Source organism: Schistocerca americana, chromosome 2, assembly GCF_021461395.2.
Source record: "Schistocerca americana isolate TAMUIC-IGC-003095 chromosome 2, iqSchAmer2.1, whole genome shotgun sequence".
Taxonomy (NCBI): Eukaryota; Metazoa; Arthropoda; class Insecta; order Orthoptera; family Acrididae; genus Schistocerca; species Schistocerca americana.
In genome coordinates this window covers 560,102,354-560,121,818 of record NC_060120.1, presented here as the reverse complement: position 1 = coordinate 560,121,818, position 19,465 = coordinate 560,102,354, and the positions used below count along the sequence as shown (strand labels likewise).

The 19,465-nt window shown below is 36.9% G+C and overlaps 1 protein-coding gene across 2 annotated transcripts in view; it reads right to left on the bottom strand.

The window, feature by feature from the left end:
• The window catches only part of LOC124596513 (phospholipid-transporting ATPase IF-like), a 643,086-nt gene that overhangs the window by 124,022 nt on the left and 499,599 nt on the right, over positions 1 to 19,465 (bottom strand). For both annotated transcript variants that reach the window (XM_047135678.1, XM_047135677.1), the window contains 4 exons: positions 16,031 to 16,183; positions 14,770 to 15,412; positions 9,091 to 9,172; positions 4,534 to 4,634 (listed from right to left, as the gene is read on the bottom strand). In XM_047135678.1, coding sequence (XP_046991634.1) covers positions 4,534 to 4,634; positions 9,091 to 9,172; positions 14,770 to 15,412; positions 16,031 to 16,183 — 979 coding nt within the window. The remainder of the gene's footprint in view (positions 1 to 4,533; positions 4,635 to 9,090; positions 9,173 to 14,769; positions 15,413 to 16,030; positions 16,184 to 19,465) is intronic.

Sequence of the window (19,465 nt, the reverse complement as noted above, 5' to 3'; positions counted from 1 at the left end):
GAGGGTATTTCGCCTGTTTCATACATCTTGCTCACCAGATGGTAGAGTTTTGTCAGGACTGGCTCTCCCACGGCCGTCAGTAGTTCCAATGGAATATTGTCTACTCCGGGGGCCTTGTTTCGACTCAGGGCTTTCAGTGCTCTGTCAAATTCTTCACGCAGTATCATATCTCCCTTTTCATCTTCATCTACATCCTCTTCCATTTCCATAATATTGTCCTCAAGTACATCGCCCTTGTATAGACCCTCTATATACTCCTTCCACCTTTCTGCTTTCCCTTCTTTGCTTAGAACTGGGTTTCCATCTGAGGTCTTGATATTCATACAAGTCGTTCTCTTATCTCCAAAGGTCTCTTTAATTTTCCTGTAGGCGGTATCTATCTTACCCCTAGTGAGATAGGCCTCTACATCCTTACATTTGTCCTCTAGCCATCCCTGCTTAGCCATTTTGCACTTCCTGTCGATCTCATTTTTGAGACGTTTGTATTCCTTTTTGCCTGTTTCACTTACTGCATTTTTATATTTTCTCCTTTCATCAATTAAATTCGATATTTCTTCTGTTACCCAAGGATTTCTACTAGCCCTCGTCTTTTTACCTACTTGATCCTCTGCTGCCTTCACTACTTCATCCCTCAAAGCTACCCATTCTTCTTCTACTGTATTTATTTCCCCCATTCCTGTCAATTGCTCCCTTATGCTCTCCCTGAATCTCTGTACAACCTCTGGTTCTTTTAGTTTATCCAGGTCCCATCTCCTTAAATTCCCACCTTTTTGCAGTTTCTTCAGTTTTAATCTACAGGTCATAACCAATAGATTGTGGTCAGAGTCCACATCTGCCCCTGGAAATGTCTTACAATTTAAAACCTGGTTCCTAAATCTCTGTCTTACCATTATATAATCTATCTGATACCTTTTAGTATCGCCAGGGTTCTTCCATGTATACAACCTTCTTTCATGATTCTTAAACCAAGTGTTAGTTATGATTATGTTGTGCTCTGTGCAAAATTCGACCAGGCGGCTTCCTCTTTCATTTCTGTCCCCCAATCCATATTCACCTACTATGTTTCCTTCTCTCCCTTTTCCTACACTCGAATTCCAGTCACCCATGACTATTAAATTTTCGTCTCCCTTCACAATCTGAATAATTTCTTTTATTTCATCATACATTTCTTCAATTTCTTCGTCATCTGCAGAGCTAGTTGGCATATAAACTTGTACTACTGTAGTAGGCGTGGGCTTTGTATCTATCTTGGCCACAATAATGCGTTCACTATGCTGTTTGTAGTAGCTTACCCACATTCCTATTTTCCTATTCATTATTAAACCTACTCCTGCATTACCCCTATTTGATTTTGTGTTTATAACCCTGTAGTCACCTGACCAGAAGTCTTGTTCCTCCTGCCACCGAACTTCACTAATTCCCACTATATCTAACTTTAACCTATCCATTTCCCTTTTTAAATTTTCTAACCTACCTGCCCGATTAAGGGATCTGACATTCCACGCTCCGATCCGTAGAACGCCAGTTTTCTTTCTCCTGATAACGACATCCTCTTGAGTAGTCCCCGCCCGGAGATCCGAATGGGGGACTATTTTACCTCCGGAATATTTTACCCAAGAGGACGCCATCATCATGTAATCATACAGTAAAGCTGCATGCCCTCGGGAAAAATTACGGCTGTAGTTTCCCCTTGCTTTCAGCCGTTCGCAGTACCAGCACAGCAAGGCCGTTTTGGTTATTGTTACAAGGCCAGATCAGTCAATCATCCAGACTGTTGCCCTTGCAACTACTGAAAAGGCTGCTGCCCCTCTTCAGGAACCACACGTTTGTCTGGCCTCTCAACAGATACCCCTCCGTTGTGGTTGGACCTACGGTACGGCTATCTGTATCGCTGAGGCACGCAAGCCTCCCCACCAACGGCAAGGTCCATGGTTCATGGGGGGAAGGAGTTGGAATATAATGCCTAATATAATGCCTAATATAACCCTCTAACCCTGACCCCCCCCCCCCCCAAATCTGTCCCTGTTACCTCCTCATGGAATCCAGCTAAACCTTGATGGCCTTTTCCACCCGCCACATCCCTTTTCCATCTGCCACATCCCCAGAACCTCCCTCCCAACACCCAACAAAACAAAGAATCCAAACTCACAACATCATTGTTAACCAATTACCAGAACCTTAACCCTGCAGAAGTTTCAGCTGTTTACAACAAAGCCACACATTATTCACTCATGCTGGACTGGTCAAAGCCATAATATCCTTTATCAAAGCCATACTATTCTTCATCCACTTTATTGCTATCTAACACAGTTTTGCTGACCTTCTGACTCTTATGACCAAAATCAATTCAAAGTTAACATAGAATTTCACCTCCCTCATAATGTAAGTTGATCCAACAGGGACCCTCTATCACCTCCACTCAAATAACCCCTGGTAAATTTACAGAAATTCCTCGCCTACAACATCAGTTTCCTTCCTTTCATACATCTCTTTCCAAGGACACAAACACTCTGACAGAGGAACGAACAACTATGCACAGTCTTAAAACATATCCCTCATTCTCCTTGCAGACAAAGTCTCCACCAATGTGATAATAAACTGCAGTGGTTACCTGACAGTAGGTACATGCCAAATGTCTGGCTCATTCTCTTACAACCTAGTTGACCCACACCTCTAACCCACTGTCCACAGCCTAATTTCATATACCAAGGACACCAACCAATTACCTCAATGCCTCTGTGCCATCCACATTGTATTGCAATGTGGTCTCCCAACTTGTGGCTTTTTTAACAGAAAAATTTTCCTAGTGTAGTATAGCCGTCTGCAGGGATGGGCAGTCCCTTGTCCAATATTATGATGATCTAATAAGGCCTTCATCGATACTTGCTACCAGTCAAACCCATTCCACAAACAGATCTCACAAGTAGCATTTACATACAGTTCTAGTACAACAATCACCTCCACTAACCAGCTGCACTCTGCTAGTTACCAAATTCAGCCCCGAGTGGGATAGTTTAACCAGATTCTCCATCAGGGTACTGACTTCCATTCACAATATCCTCAAAAATATCCATCATATCTCTTTCAAACTGGTATTCTGTTACCCAGCCAGTCTTTGAAATATTTGGTCTTATCTGTTTCTCACTTCTATTTGCCACATGAGTCAATGATGAACTTCCTCCACTGCACCTTAATATGCCTTTTCTACACCTCTCCCCCTTGGTCCTCTCACTCACTCACCCTCAGAAAATTTCTCACACTCAACTGAGCCACAGCCGAAAACACTGCAGCTGTATCTGGCTGTTATGTGAGTTAGCTCTGCAGAAGACATCGCTGGAAAACCAAATTACAAGGACCAAATCTTGGTTATCTGTCTGATTCTGCTTAAAACATCAACTAAATGTGATTAATTATCTTTATTCTTTGTATTTCTGTATTATTCACTCTCTTTGCAGCGTTTCACAACTTTTCTCTTCCCTACTATCCATCAAATTGTAAAAATCCAGTTTTTAACGTTTAAAGTCTAGTGATATCTTTTGTCTAGAATATTGTTTGTTAGATCACAACAGCATCACAGTTTTCAGTGAGTGACTTAATGTTGCAAATGCTAATGCAAAAATTAGAGGGAATATTTTGAGCTAAATCAAACATTGAGAGGATATTCAAATAGAGAGGAACCTCTGAGGAAGCAAGATAGAAGTTGACAAACTGGCATAGACAGCAAAATATGAATTTCATATCCAATTACCACTAATAAAAGTGAAATATGTTTGCATATAATTATGCACATTTTGTTATCAGTACAAAATACCCAGCTTTGTACTTAATATGCTACTCTTTAAACTGTTATCAATATTAATGAGAAGATATATTGCAACTACAGGAATAATGCCTCACTTGTCATTTTTCAGATTCGTAGAAGTCTGAATTAAATAGTGCAGTAAAATTCTCAATTAATGAATAAATTCACATATAATTCATATCTTATGTTACAATTTCTTTTTAAATTTCAGAGTCACATTCAGTGAATACCTAATTCTGTTTGTTGAACAGTTTTCTCAGTGACTATAGAAAGGCAGTGATTTGTCGAATGAGCTCACTAACATTTGTGACTTGATGAATATGAAAGTATCATGTAATATTTTAATTTTCTTGTGCAAAAGAAATTTTTGCCACAATTAAAAGTAATGGATGAAAGCTGTGTTTGGTATAACACTTTAACAGAATAATGCAATTAAACAAATGCAAATGAATATCAAATACTACATTATAAAAGCTCAGCTCCACCTGCTTGAGGAAGAAATATTGCAACAAACTAAAACTTCAAACTGTGCTTCAGTCTAATGTGTCCATCATTATCTTGCCTCATTATTTAAATATTAATAATGACAGTTAATAAAATCATGTATGTCTGTTGACTAACAGTAAATACACAAAAGAGTTCAAATATTTTTTAAGTTAAATATACTTGATTGCAATCATTTTACAACAACTGTATGATTACTGCTGGCAGTTATTTTTTCTAGTACTTACCATAATCACCAACAAGCTCAAATCCATATTTGAGCCCCAGACATAGAAAAACTTCCAGTAAGAGCAGCACAAGGAAGAACAGCAAGAAACCATTAATCGATCTGTAGATGAGAAACCAGACAAATTATATTTTTCTGAATTGTTCATTTTGTTTCCTCTGTGTTCAATGATTATTTCCTGACATGCTGAAGTAGTTTCAGATAAAATACTAATCATCTGGAAGGTTGTCATTATGAATGAAATATATTTAAAACTATAATCAGAATGTGTATGTTATGTGTTAGTTAATAGTCACAGATTATTGTGCCACTTAAGAAGCTTAAATTTCAGAAGAGTTATGATTAACTAAGTACAGTTATGACATGAAATGTATTCACAGTTTCGAATATGGACTACCATTAGCTGTATAATGAAATGATGGCCATGAAGATTTGTGCTAGACTGGGACTCGAACACGGTACTCGCTACAGTGCCTCTTCCTTCGGAGAGGCATGCAGTGGATTGCATTCCAATATCCTGTACGGAAATGTTTATTTAAACTTTACTCTTTTCTAAGTTTTTTGTAATGCTTCGGAACATTATATTTGTCTTTGATTTTAAAGAAGTTAATTATCCTACAAATTCCATTTATTTTATTTGATCATAATTGGTATACATTTCACACTTTGGCTACAAAATTTTCTCATAACATTCTATTGTCCATTAAACCAAGAACTGTTATAATCTTTCATAAAAATCCAGTCATGAAAAAGAAAGTACAAATTGTTTATCAATTCAACAATGTGACATACTTTGCAAATCTTACAAAAACTCAGTTTCAAAATTTTGTTAAGTAATATATAATCATCTCTTTTCACTCCTGCATGCAGAAAAATATGTACAAAAGTAACTTTGATCAATAACTGTTTCTGGATTATTCTAGAACTCCAAGCTGTAATATATCAATGGGATAATCATAAAAAGTTGGGCAATCTTTGTTTCATTCTCAAGTGAGACAGTCTCAATTTTGATCTCAAGTAATGCAGTCTTTGTTTTGAGCTGGAGTCTTTGTTTTAGAAGCTGCATAGTATGTATTGTCTTGGTACAGTGAACAGAGTGTGTGTCATGTACAATTCTTTTATTGAGACTGTGATTTACAATTGAAAATGCGCCTGAAGTTTGATAAAGTCTTGTTCAGTGGAGGATGTTGGTTATTATGAAATCTGTGGAAGTTGGCAAGGAGGCTCTCTTTAGCAATGTGCAAAAAAGGTAATGCATGAATTTTATTGTGTAGTATCTGCGGACAGAAAATAAATCACAATGACAAGCAAATGTGACTATCTTCACTTACGCTTACAAACCTGCACCTAAACATCACTCCCTAGGTAACAAGAAGACAATGTTTGGAGCCCTGAATATATCAACGAGGCAAGAAGAATATTAAATAGCGTATTAAATCTTTTCTATTCACTGAAACAACCATTTGAGAACTGTTTTTCTGCACTGCTGTTTCACACAAGTACAATTACACATTTAAACAACTGTTTTACTAGCTGAAGAAATGCAGTTTATTCTTATGAAGTTATGTAATAATGACATTTGAATGAGACATAGGGGACAGTAGTCTTAGGAACCTCACATAAAATAAAGGAAAGCCAACCACTCACATTTAGCAGACTGATGTGTGGCACATACATGCCATTAACAAACATAGTATTAACTAGCTTTTGAGCCAGGGTCAGTCCATTTTCTTTGGTTGGTTTTCAGAGTATTACCTCTTTTGAGGTTTTCATCACTAGCATTCTCCTCTCATAGTGATGCACCAAGTGTCTTTAAATATATTTCAGTTTTGCCATGTTTCTTACTCTACTGTAAGATCATTGCCTGACAATGTGAATAGCATCACACAAGTACAGTGATGATTTAAGTCAGTTTAGGAATAGCAACTGCAAAGTGGTATGGGATGGATGTCACGAGTGTAAAACACATGCATAGCCACACAAAGTAAGCTTTGGATTTATCTATAGCTGAGATGGAAATTCAAGATGTGTTGCCATTGGTGCTACATGATATAAACATATACAGAACTACTACGAGTAATTTTTTATGAACTCCAGATTCTAACAATAATATAATATGAAAGGGGTATGTGGAGTTTGGTATTTAAATTCGTCACTGCAACTTAAGTCACTTGAGTACTATCAATTTCATATTAGCAAAAGTTATTGTTGTGATATTCTATCCACCTGAGAGCTAACAAAATTTATAAAATTGTGAATTATGGATACGCTACTGAGTCGTGGCAATAGAGATTAAGATAAGGGAATATGTGGAAACTTACATAGATGGGTGGAAGAATTTATTAAAGTGAGACTGGTGAAAACTGCAGTGTGACCTGAGCCTGGAATCACAATGTACTGGAATTTTGGTTGAGTGTAATTAGTAGAATTGATGGCAGATATCAGCAGCAATGAGACGTCATTGCTGAACAGATGTGAGTAGGTACCAGCAAAATATGCAAGTCAGCATGGTGGGAATTCCGAGTGTGGCATCAGGAAGTCAGAATGGCTGGTGTAAGAATACTAACAGTGTCAAAAATAAGGATACAGCTTAGTTTACAGAGGCAGACAACCCCTCAACTACAACCTAGTGGATTCATACGAGGCAGTCCAGCACAAAAGGGAAAAATATTCCACCACAAAATCATGTACTGCCAGAGTTAGGAGGCATGGGAAATTATTTAACTTATCATTCTGAGAGTGTTTCCACTGGAGCAAGTGAGCTAGGCCCTTATATTATGCGAAGGAATCACATTCCTAAATTGGATTGTCTGACTTCACAGCAGCCCAGAAAGGTTAGCAGTGGGAATGATGACCCACTGTTAGGACAGAATGCACTGGATATTGGAAGAACTCAGACAGATGGCAACAGGCTGCTCCATCTTTAAGTTTTTAGTCACCTTTGTTTTCAGTCACCTCGTGTTAACAACATCCAATCAAGAACAGCCACGTAGGCAGCATATTTGATTGGTGTTGGTAAGCTGATTGTGACAATCTACACAAATTTAGATGCTGATAGATAATGAGCAAAGCTTATTCCATGTGATACACCATCACTCCAACATGTGTCAGTTTGTGAGATGATGTGACTATCTAGTTACTTACTGCTTCTGTATTGCAACTATGTCATCACTGATGACCTCTTGGTCATGATGGCACATTGAGATTATTTTGTGTCTTGGAGTATATTGTGTTACTGCTATCAGCTCCAAAACTATACTGGTATTGTGGTCTTAAGTCCCATGTGGCAGAGAGCATAGCATTACATAGTACAACAGTGCTGTGGCACTTTAGAATTTTAAACTCATATGTGAGTACCTGTTTCATTTATGATGATAGTGCTGTGTTGATCAGAAATACTTGTGGTAGTATGAGCTCTGTGAATTTTGATAAATGCAATTATCACTTTATGTAATTGCTGTAACAAATGTATTCCTACCAAATTGGAGGACACTGGGCCTCTACAATACATTAAGATTTTACCAGATCTGTTTGCTTTTCATTTATGAAAGTACCAATCTCTCCCAGAGGTTTTAGAGTTACAAGCAGTTTGTTCCACAGTTCATTGTTGGTTAGGGCTTATTTTCTCTCAATCTAAACCAATGTATTTTGTTCCCAGTGGCGCCAAAAATGGCTAAATTCCATTAAGTTCCAAAATGAGAGGATTTAACAATACTCTATTATGACAATGGGCTGCCAGACTTACTGTATTTGGCTATGTGACTATGAACTTTGAATTGTTCGGTCACATCAGTATGCCATTTCTCAGAATACACTTACAATATTAACCAGCTCATTATAAACAACTGACTTGGTATTTGTGAGTGTGTAACACTGAATAAAACAAGACCAACATAGAAGTCTAGGATAACTTGAGTAGGATAACTTAAGCAGGACCATAGAAAATTTTCCTCTAAAAGACATGGGACCGGATGTGGCTTCAAGTTGGTTGAATGTAAATCATTTGTGAACTGCATAGATACACTTACAATATATTTCCACAATATGTGGAGCAAGCTTTTCCAGCCATTTAGTTTTTCATAGAACTGGAAAGCATCTGACAGAATGAGTTATAACAAAAATTGGCATATTACTGATGCAGTTACAACAAAGACACTGAACTGCTGTCAAATATACTTAGAAATACACATGATGAGTACTAATTGTCAACAATGAGTTACTAAATTGTTAGCATCTGAGAAGAACTTTCTACTCTACACATCAACTATGTGCTGTCTTCCACAGAGAAACTGCATTAAACTATAAGAGACACTTTGCATGGTTTCTGGAAGCAGGTTATTCAGTTTGGACATGACATTCAACAGCTCAAATGGGTCTGCCCTGATTTATTTTTTACATCATGCTCTTTATCTCTCATCAAGGAAGGGACTGCTCTTTCAAAATATGAAGATTTATTAATTATTTATTGTTTATGTTTATGTTTATTTCTGCTTTTTTCTCTACACTTATGTCTGCTTTTTCTCTCTACTTTATCTGTACAGCTGTCAATGATACTCACCTTTCAACAGTAGAAAACTTGTTGCTTGTGAGCTTTGAGTTCAGAGCAAGTTTGGTCTCTTGGCCAGTGTAGACTGCACAACCTAAAACAAGTAATTGGAAAATACCCTAATGACACTTTGTATAATGCAGTATAAGAAATTACTATGTGTAGAATTATGCAGAAATAAATTGTGGACAGAGAGCAACCTAATTGGCCAGAATAAGATACAAAACTTAATGGCTGCTTCACAACCTGTGACATTTGGCTTCTCCCTCACCTCCAGCACCTTCCTCCTTAATATCAATTTTACTGAGCTGGGAAGATGGAAATCTGTCTTGAAATATACCTTTTACTCCCTCAACTTTCCTAGCCTCAATCTCCACTAGTTCTTGTGCACCACCTGTATTTGGTTCCTCATCATTTGCCATCTCCTCCCTCCTACCTCCACACAGCCACTCATTCTCCCTGTTACTTTTCCTCTATACCCTTCCACATCCATTGTAACAATTCTCTCTCTCTCTCTCTCTGTATTCTTCTTCTACTCTGGGTTCTCTTCCTTCTCCATGAACTCTCCCTTATTTATCCCCTCAACAACAATTTCTTTTTTAAAAAGCTTTAGAAATGGGCTTCGTCCAAAAGCTAGGGAATTCATAATTTTTCCTGTGCACAGCTCAGTACCTCAGTGGAAAGTATTAATCTGTCCTCTAACATATATTGTATACCACCAGTAAAGCTTATAGAGTAAGGGCTTGATATTTATAACTTTGATTTCAAAAGGAAATATGATTTCACCAAACAACATGCTCTTTTATGCCACATTAAGGTCAATGTCACGCCTCAGGTCAAGCAGCTTCAAAACATAGTTACACTCAATTAGCCTCTGAATTTAAACAGTCTCTAAACTACATCAGAAGGTTAATACTTCTCAACTGTGATGTTAAGTTCTCCTGATTCAAACGACAAACGATCAGTAAGATACAACATCACTACATTTTTGTTTACTGACTTATACATGTCTATAAAGTTGCTTTACAGCAATTTTGCTCTGTTTACAAAAGCAAAAGTGCTGTAAAGCAAATACGGTGTTATCAATCAGTTTATAACACAACATATTTTCATCAGCAGTTAAGACAAATGATTAGCATTATGTTGTTATAAATAAAAATTTACTAAATGTTACTATATTGTTGGTATATGTAATCATAAAACAATGGAATTTATAAACATATAGAGAACAAGAAACAAGTGACTGTACAATTAACTGAAGACTGAATATTCGAAAAATTCACCAATACATTTGGAGAATCAATGTAGAATGTGGAGTGTGTTATGAACATAAATTGGGAAAAAAAATCATTCACCATTAAATTTTTTCTGGATTGGATAGAGTACAAACAATGAGCTGAGGTGTTGAATGATGACAGTCACCTAGAAAAGTATTGAAAGTCATAAGATACAATAAAATCATTGGTTGTAGAAAGTCCCTTCAATTCAGTTAGTGAATACATACTAGATGCAAAAAACTGGAAGTAGACATTAGTGTAATATCTATGATAATTAAATAGCATACGTGATTATTACTTTCAAACTGACAATGCAAAACCTGTACCTGATCCCTATTTGCACAACTAAAACTGCAAAATTAATTAATTAATTAATTAATCTTGAGGACAGTGACCTTCTTCATAGCTGACAGATATTCTCTCTCTCTCTCTCTCTCTCTCTCTCTCTCTCTCTCTCTCTCTCTCTCACACACACACACACACACACACACACACACACTGATGTGCAGCTACATTTATAAAACTATTCACCTTCATTTATATGTTAACATGCAAGAAAAAATCAATTATTTCAAAATATTTGCCATTTTGTCTTATTTATCTACCTCCTAACTACTACAGTTTCAAATTTGACAACAATAAAACTGTTGATCCATTGTTAATTCGAATAACTTTTAACAATTTGTGCCCTTTCTGAGACTGGGAATGGATGAACCCTTCCTTCGCCATGGTACCTGTCCTTCTTAGCCTTTATTCTTCTTTTCTTTATCCTTCTGTCAATGAAGAAGTTTGAAAAATGAGGAACGTGTGTGTGTGTGTGTGTGTGTGTGTGTGTGTGTGTGTGTGTGTGTGTGTGTGTGTGTGTGTGTGCGTGTGAGAGAGAGAGAGAGAGAGAGAGGGAGAGAGGGAGAGAGGGAGAGAGAGAGAGAGAGAGAGAGAGAGAGAGAGAGGATTTGTTACTGGTCTGCATATTTGTTGGAAGTTTTCAAAATTATTTCGATGACACCTTTTCAGGTAATACTAGCATACCAGTACTGGGTATCATTACATTTTTGGACTCTTCTTTGAGGAGATCACTAATGTTCATTGGAAATAATGTGAGATCTTCCTCAATTTCAAACACTGACAAAGAGAATACACTGGTTTTGGACAAAATAACATGGATACTAACAAAATGCACTGTAGTCCAACTTGTGAAACAAAACTCCCTGAATCCTATTGAGAATTAATTCACGTCAACAATGGCTACCAAGTTTATACTATTCATTGCAAAGAAACAGTTCTATTTTCTTGAGGCTCATCTTGCTAGATGATGGGTAAAAAATATATATCTGTTTTTCCAATACACACCACAATTACGCAGTAATGATTGTGGAGACCTGTCAAAACGCATTATTTCATTCTCAGTTGGATCAAGTGCAACAATTTGCTGGGAACAATGTGTGTGTCACTGTACAAACATGATCAACTAAAATGCTTTCATGGGTCTTATAAATTAATCATCTGTTTAGTATTACCATTCAACTTCCCAAATAATTATATGACTGTCAACAGTCATTGTAGTGCCTCCATTATGTTTCACAGTTGGTAGCAGAAACTATAGCTTATACTTCCCATTATGATCTCAATACAGATATACATTCTACAGCAGGTAATGGTGTAAAAATAAACACATTCTTTGATACTCCAGGTTTTGTGCCCCTGACCCCACATGAATTCACCTGCTTCACAAAAGGGTTGATGTTACCAATCCTACCATAAATCTTGCACTGGCCCTTTCTTGACAAATGTCTTCTTATTAGATGTGATAATTATCTTTAATACCCATCTGCCTCTGCCATATAGTTCTGCCTCTGCTTAATAGTCCAGGTTTTTTTTTATTACTGTATTAGCAGACAAAGAAAGAATTTTTTACTAGGCCTATGCTGCCAAACACTTAATACAGATTCACCACTGACAATTTCCCCTCACTGGAAATCTGGAAGGTCCCATATAATGAAAGGTCAATGTAAAACCACAACAATGAGAGATTTCCTGGTGAAACATCACATCCAGAGATGTCATACATAATACAAAAGGAAAACAAAGTTGGAGTTTTTTGTCACTTTTCACTTATTTGATCTCTGACAGAGATTTATTACTCTGAAAAAGACCAGTTGTTCTGTGATTTGTTTTCTATCTTACATGGGGTAAGTAGACGTTATATTGCCACTTGCTCTAGGGGGTACACCAAACCACAGGTAATCAAATATATATTCCAGTAAATCCTCAATAAACTGAATTCATGAAGTGAACTAGACTTGGCCACTGTTTCTATGTTTCGATACAGTGTATTGATACGTGGAACTGTTTCAGTGTTTCGGAACGGCTGTGGTTCACTGTTTCGAAACAGTGGTGTTTCATTCCGCCCCTGTCTCGGATAACCGGACCAGATTTGATCTCGAGCCAGACACAGAAACTGTATCGTTGTTTCAAAATAAGGCTGTTTCAGTCCACCTGTGCTTGGAACGGACCAATTGTATCGAAACAGTGATGTTTCATTCCGCTCTGTGTCGTACGAGATTCGGGCTCGGCACAGGTGCTGAAACACAACATACCACTTCGTGAAACACTTTCAAGAGTGTCGAAATCTTTTTGACAAGCAATTGCATGAAGCTTAATATATCCGAAAATAAAGCTTCATTTCTAACTGACTGTCCTATTACGAAATGGCGTAACATCTGCTTTATAAACACTAACAAAACAATAAAACAACACATACTATTCACATTCAAAATAATAAATATGTGAAAATCATTCGATTAAATTACACTTTTTTTATAACGTACGCTTCTCTTTTCATGCACAGTAATCGTATTAAGAAACGCAAGTAGGCCTACAACATTTTGAATAAAAAAGGCGTAGAGCGACAGTTATTAGACATATACATAAATTTGATGTACGTATAATTGCAAGCAATCTGTTTGACATATCACTGATAGTGTAATGGTGAACGGGAAGGGCTGGGAAGCATGGTGACTTTATGGTAACGGTTCGAAACACCTTGAAAGATAAAAAAATTTTCTGTTATATTTTGTTATTTATTCGAATTATTTGGCGTTTTTTGAGAGTCTATAGTCACTGTGCCTATTATCCACAATGATTCCCTTCGTGTGCATGGAAATTAGCAGGATGGGTATATGACCCATACTAACGGAATGTGGGAATCCCAGTAGCATATCCGTTGTTTCTGCAGTTTGCTCCTACCTCCAGTTCCGTTCGTGGTGGTTCTTCTGTCTTCAGCTATGGCTGTCTTCAGCCAATTGAAAAGTATGAAAGTCACATAACACGAAAGCAGCGCATTTACTGCAGGAAACACAAAACTGCCAAGACGCGCAAGTGATAGTTTCATACTTTCTGCGAAATAATTAGCGCTCTCGCACCTCATTTGTGTTTATATGGACATACTTATACAATAGACATTCAAGATGATAAAATGTGTAGGTTTATTAGATTACAAAACACAAACTGTTTCACTGTTTCGAAACAGTGTATCGAAACATTACATTGTACTGTTTCATTTTTTTCGAAACAGTTAAGTGTTTCAGTTTGCCCATCTCTAAAGTGAACAAAGCACTAACAAGTGTGGGATGTAGCAAAAGTGACATAAAAATACAACAAAGAGAGTCAACCTGGCTATGCAAGGGTGTGATACAAACAGCTACAAAGCACGACAAGCAATGAGCCATGCTGTGATCTTGGGCCACAGGCTCGATGTCGAACAGTCACTGATGGGTGGTGCCACATAACGTGCATATCTCAGCAGTGGCTCCCCTTATGACAGCTGCCCGCAGCTGCTAATTGCAGCCATAGTACCTCTGACATGTCCACGTCCATGCTAGGCAGGAAATCTAAATCACTGTTGGATGCAAAAGTTTGGTGTCCACATTAAACTGTATATTGCTCTATAACTGGCTGAGCATGCCAGTTCAAATGTTGGAGGAAGGTGATGGCACATCACTTTGATTGGGAGAATACCTAGTGAAGTATTGTGGTATTCAAACGAGACTTTGGATTACTGAAAACTTTACTGTTACTTACTGTCATTGTGCCACAGGTAAATCAGAAAACAAGTTTTGAGTGAGAGATTCTTATACTGAGATTTTGATAAAATTTTATCCACTCCTCATAATGAATGTTGTCTCAATTACGTGCAAGTAATACAAAACAACTTGAGATCTTCACAAGAGCTATGGTATAAGCAGTCTGTGCAATAAACTAGATGCAAATGCAATTCTTAAAATAGTTTTTGTGTTTATTGATGTTCATTCATCTACTGTAACTAGGAAATAAGCACTTGAAGGAAATAAAGAATTTACGTGTACTAATGCAAAACTAAAAAAGATTTACAAATGAAGAAAATTTCATAACTCACCATATATGTAATCTGTGTTCTTGAGTCTTGTACCTCTAAGAAGTATGTTTTCTGGTCCCAGTGGTGCAGACAAGCTAACTGAATGTCGTCTCACAGAACTTATGCTCTGGACACTGTTTCTCCTCATTGTCACCCTCTTGCTACTACCTGCATTGTCACATTCTTCAAACTGTGTTGCTGAAGAATTCCTTTTCAAGCCATTCCTTAATGAAGTGGAATCCCTTGACACTGAGTCTTCTGCCATGTGACATGTTCTGAAGCTCAGTGAACTGGTTCTAATGCTAGCATCACTATTCACTTTAATCACAGAATTCCTATTCACTGGTGCATCAGTACTGATCTGGCTTGCTCTAAAACTCACAACACTATTTCGACCTATAGGAACATCACCATTAACACGAGATGAAGAACTCCTTAACAAATTTGAATCTTGGTCTGAATCACTTGATTTGATTGTCATAAGACTAGTTCGTCCAAGAGGTATTTCTCCATTTAGCTGGACAGCTTCATCAGGAAAAACTTCAATTTTTCCATAAAATTTGTACAGATCAGGTGTTGGCTGTTCACATTCTATTAATGCATGGAGTGTTGCTAACTGTTCTGGCTGTGAGAAATAACGAAGCAGCTTGGGACACAGGAGTGTCTGAAACGTAGGAAGTAATCATTCAGTGTTATCATGTTCATGTTAGTACTATTACTACTAAGAAAACATCTTGTATGAGACAAATTCTTGCAAATCTTAGTACCTCACCATTTCCATGATAACATACAATTTCTGAAATTGTCACCAGCTCCTGATTTTCACATTTTCATCATGCAAAATTCACATTACAAGAAAGAAATGATGTCATAAAGAAATGTCCACCATTAATGAGTCAAAGTTGGTGTTGTAAAGTACCATTAACTATTAGTACATAACTGTACAATACAAAACAACTCCAGAACTCAACACTGGTTAGATAATTTCAGAGAAGCAAGTTGACACAATAGCTGTAAGACAGCAATCAGTATGCAGAAATTAAGATGTAACAATTGTAACAACTGCTAGTTATTTAACCATCCATTAATATTAAGTACATCACAGTTCTGTAGCTATGACAACATCATTGTACAACAAAATTAGAACTGCAGTAGCTTTTGTATTTAGTTGTACGGTATTTTTTTTATATCTTTATGGAATTGCTTATAAAATTTTATTTTACATCAATAAAAAGTAGTCTAAAACAATAAAAAATATTATGAATATTCATGTATTACATACCTTAAGGTTAGTTTCACCATCAAGATTTGCAGTGGTAACAAAACATTTCCCATCTTTCTGACTAGAGGATAAAAGCACCATATCACATGGAATGTCACTGTCATTTTCAATCCTTATCAGATCACCAACGCATAACAGTTTTGCCTTCACTTTCTGAAAAATGAGAAAGGAGAACCAGAATGACAGAAAATCCAATATATTTTATTTATTCTTAATTATGTTAACTGCTGTAGAATGAGAGTATAACCACAGCACAACAAAAAAACTCATGTTTGTTTCTTATCTTTCCACAAACTATTTTATGGATATGTTGACTGACTGCATCTTTCAGCATTCTGGTGGATAACTTCAATGACTGACTGTCTTATTCTTAGCTTTATGAATGCTGCAGTTCACAGTACACATAATCATTATGCTCAGTAATGATTCTATCAGCATACAATGTCCGCTCAAAAAATTCCGAGACATTCGTTATTTCATGCCAATGGTGTGCTGGAGTGAAATGCAGTTGGCATCCCTGCACATACCTGTGTTAAATGTGTAACAGCCAGAAGTTTCATTGTTGTACATCTTTTAGTTACTGCTCAGTGCCATATTGAGTAGAATGTTGTGTTGCGCAGTTTGCGAATTTTGCAGTGTTAGATGAGCAACGTATCTGCATTAAATTTTGTATGAAACTTAGGAAAACCTTTACAGAGACACACCAAATGATGCATAAAGCCTACAGTGGTGGGTGCTTAAGCCATACTTAGTGTTATGAATGATTCACAACGTTTAAAAATGGCCAGACAGAAGTTAAAAATAACCCTCATTCAGGATGTCCTTCAACATCTACCAGAGACGCTTTTGACAGAAATGTCAACGAAATTGTGCATGCCAATTGAAGACTGGCTGTCCAAGAGATTGCATAACAATGTAACATTTCAGTTTGGTCATGTCATGAAATCCTGACACAGTACCTTGGAATGCACCAAGTTGCTGCCAAGTTCATCCCCGGTTGATGAGTCAAGACCAAAAATACCTTTGCCTCGTAACCTGTGAAGAGCTTTTGGATCACACAAATGAGAATGAGATGTTCCTTACAAGAATCATAACTATTAATGAAACATGGGTCTATGGTTATGATGTTGAGACCAAGATTCGGTCTTCACAATGGGTCCGGAAAGGTTCTCCAAGACCAAAAATAGCTCATCAGGTCATGTCAAATGTCAAAGCCCTGCTGAAAGTTTTCTTTGACTTTGAAGGACTAGATCATCATGAATTCGTGCCACAGAGACAAACTGTTAATCAATGGCAATATCGGGATGTGTTGTGGCAACTGTGAGAAAATGTGGGAAGGAAATGGCCTGAAATGTGGAGAGAAAATTCATGGCTCTTGCATCACAATAACACATCCGCACATTCATCCCTGTTGGTGCATGACTACTGCACAAAAAACGAAATCGTAGAGCTGCCTCATCGTCCATACTCTCTGGACCTGGCCCCTGCAGAGTTTTTATTTGCAAATTTGAAAATCCCATTGAACAGACAAAAATTCGCAACAAAAGATGAAATAAAAGAAAATTCACAGAAGGTGCTTTGCATGATCCAGCAAGAGGTGTACGACAACTGCTTCCAGAACAGGAAACAGCATTGGGAGCAGTGTATCAATTGTGAAGGAGAGTATTTCAAAGGAGACCATGCACAATAAGAAAAAGGTAATTGTAGAAAAATTTTGTGGATAAAGTTCTGGAATTTTTTGGATAAACCTCATATAACAGTGAATATAAGAGTATGTACAAGACATATTTTACTGAGGTTAGCCGAACCACTGACCATTTCCAATAGTGAAATATATTTTGCAACAGCTAAACCCAAACCAAAATAACATTTAAAAATGAGGTATGCAATTAAACCTTTAAAGACATATTTTTAACATTGATTCGTGACTCCATGGAGTGCTGTGTGCACAACAACCATATATGTTAAATTAAAAGGAAGGTCAGTGTTGGTTATTGATAACTTGATACCAGTGTCTGAGTTTAATTTGTACACCACAGTAATGAAGATGATCACTATGTGATCAAAAATTGATTCTGCTATCAATATTACGGCCAATGCTGACCTTCCTTTTAATTTAATACTTTTAACAGACATAAGCAAAGAAAAATGAAAACAAAAGATCAAATAATTTATTTCAAACCTTTTTAGTTCAGCTATGGTTAATAACACAGCAGTTACCTATTTCATCTGCCAAGACATCAGGGGAGGTGGTGGTTGGCTGAGAAGTAAGGATAACTAAATTTTCTAATGACTAAAACTTCCCTACTTGTTCATTTTTAATACAGTGATTCAGTTAACCTACACAGATATTTAACCTCACTTTACCATACACAGTTTTCTTAACTATGTAGTGGTAGAACTGGTGCACAAAACTTATAATTTTTACTTTTACTCTAAATAAAGAAAGCTTAAAGAGGGTAGTTGTAGTGTGATTTAAATGGAAAAGTACCCAGATTTTAGAAAAGACCTTAGCATTATGTCTGGCTGACATTGCTTGTAATATTTGTAGTATCAAAGGAAAGATCAGCCAAGAAAACTAATAAGTTAGCCATTACAGCTATGTCTACATCTATACTCTGCAAACCACTGTGAAGTGCATCGTAGAGGGTACATCCCATTGTACCAGTTATTAAGGTTTATTCCCACTCAATTCACTTATGGAGTGTGGGAAGGATGACCGTGTCAATACCTCTGTGTTTGCTGTAAATATTTTACTCTTGTCCTCATGATACCTATGTGAGCAATACATAGGGGGTTTAGTGTATTCCTAGAGACAAAATTTAAAGCTGGTTCTCAAAACTTGTTAGTAGACTTTCTCAGGATACTTTCTGTCTATCTTCAAGAGTCTGGCAATTCAGTTTCTTCAACATCTCTGTAACACTTTCTCATAGGTGACACAAACCTGTGATCATTCATGCTGCCCTTCTCCATATACATTCAATATCCACTGTTAGTCCAATTTGGTAAGTACCTCACACACTTGAGCAGTATTTTAGACTGAGTCGAACATATGATTTGTAAGCAATCTCCTTTGTTGACTGACTGCACTTCAAAAGTGTTCTGCCAATAAACTGAAGTCTACCACCTGCTTCCCTCACAGCTGAGTCTTTGTGATCATTTCCATTTCATATCCTTACAAAGTGATACACTTAGATATTTGTAAGAGTTGGCCAGTTCCAATTGTGATTCATTAATATTATACATTAACATTATACTCATAGGATACTAGTTTTTTCATTTTGTGAAGTGCACAACTGGACATTTCTGCACATTTAAAACAAGCTGCCAGTCTTTGCACTACTTTGTAATCTTATGAAGATCTGACTGGATATTTATGCAGCTTCTTTCAGACAGAACTTCATTACAGATAACTGCATCATTTGCAAAAAGTTA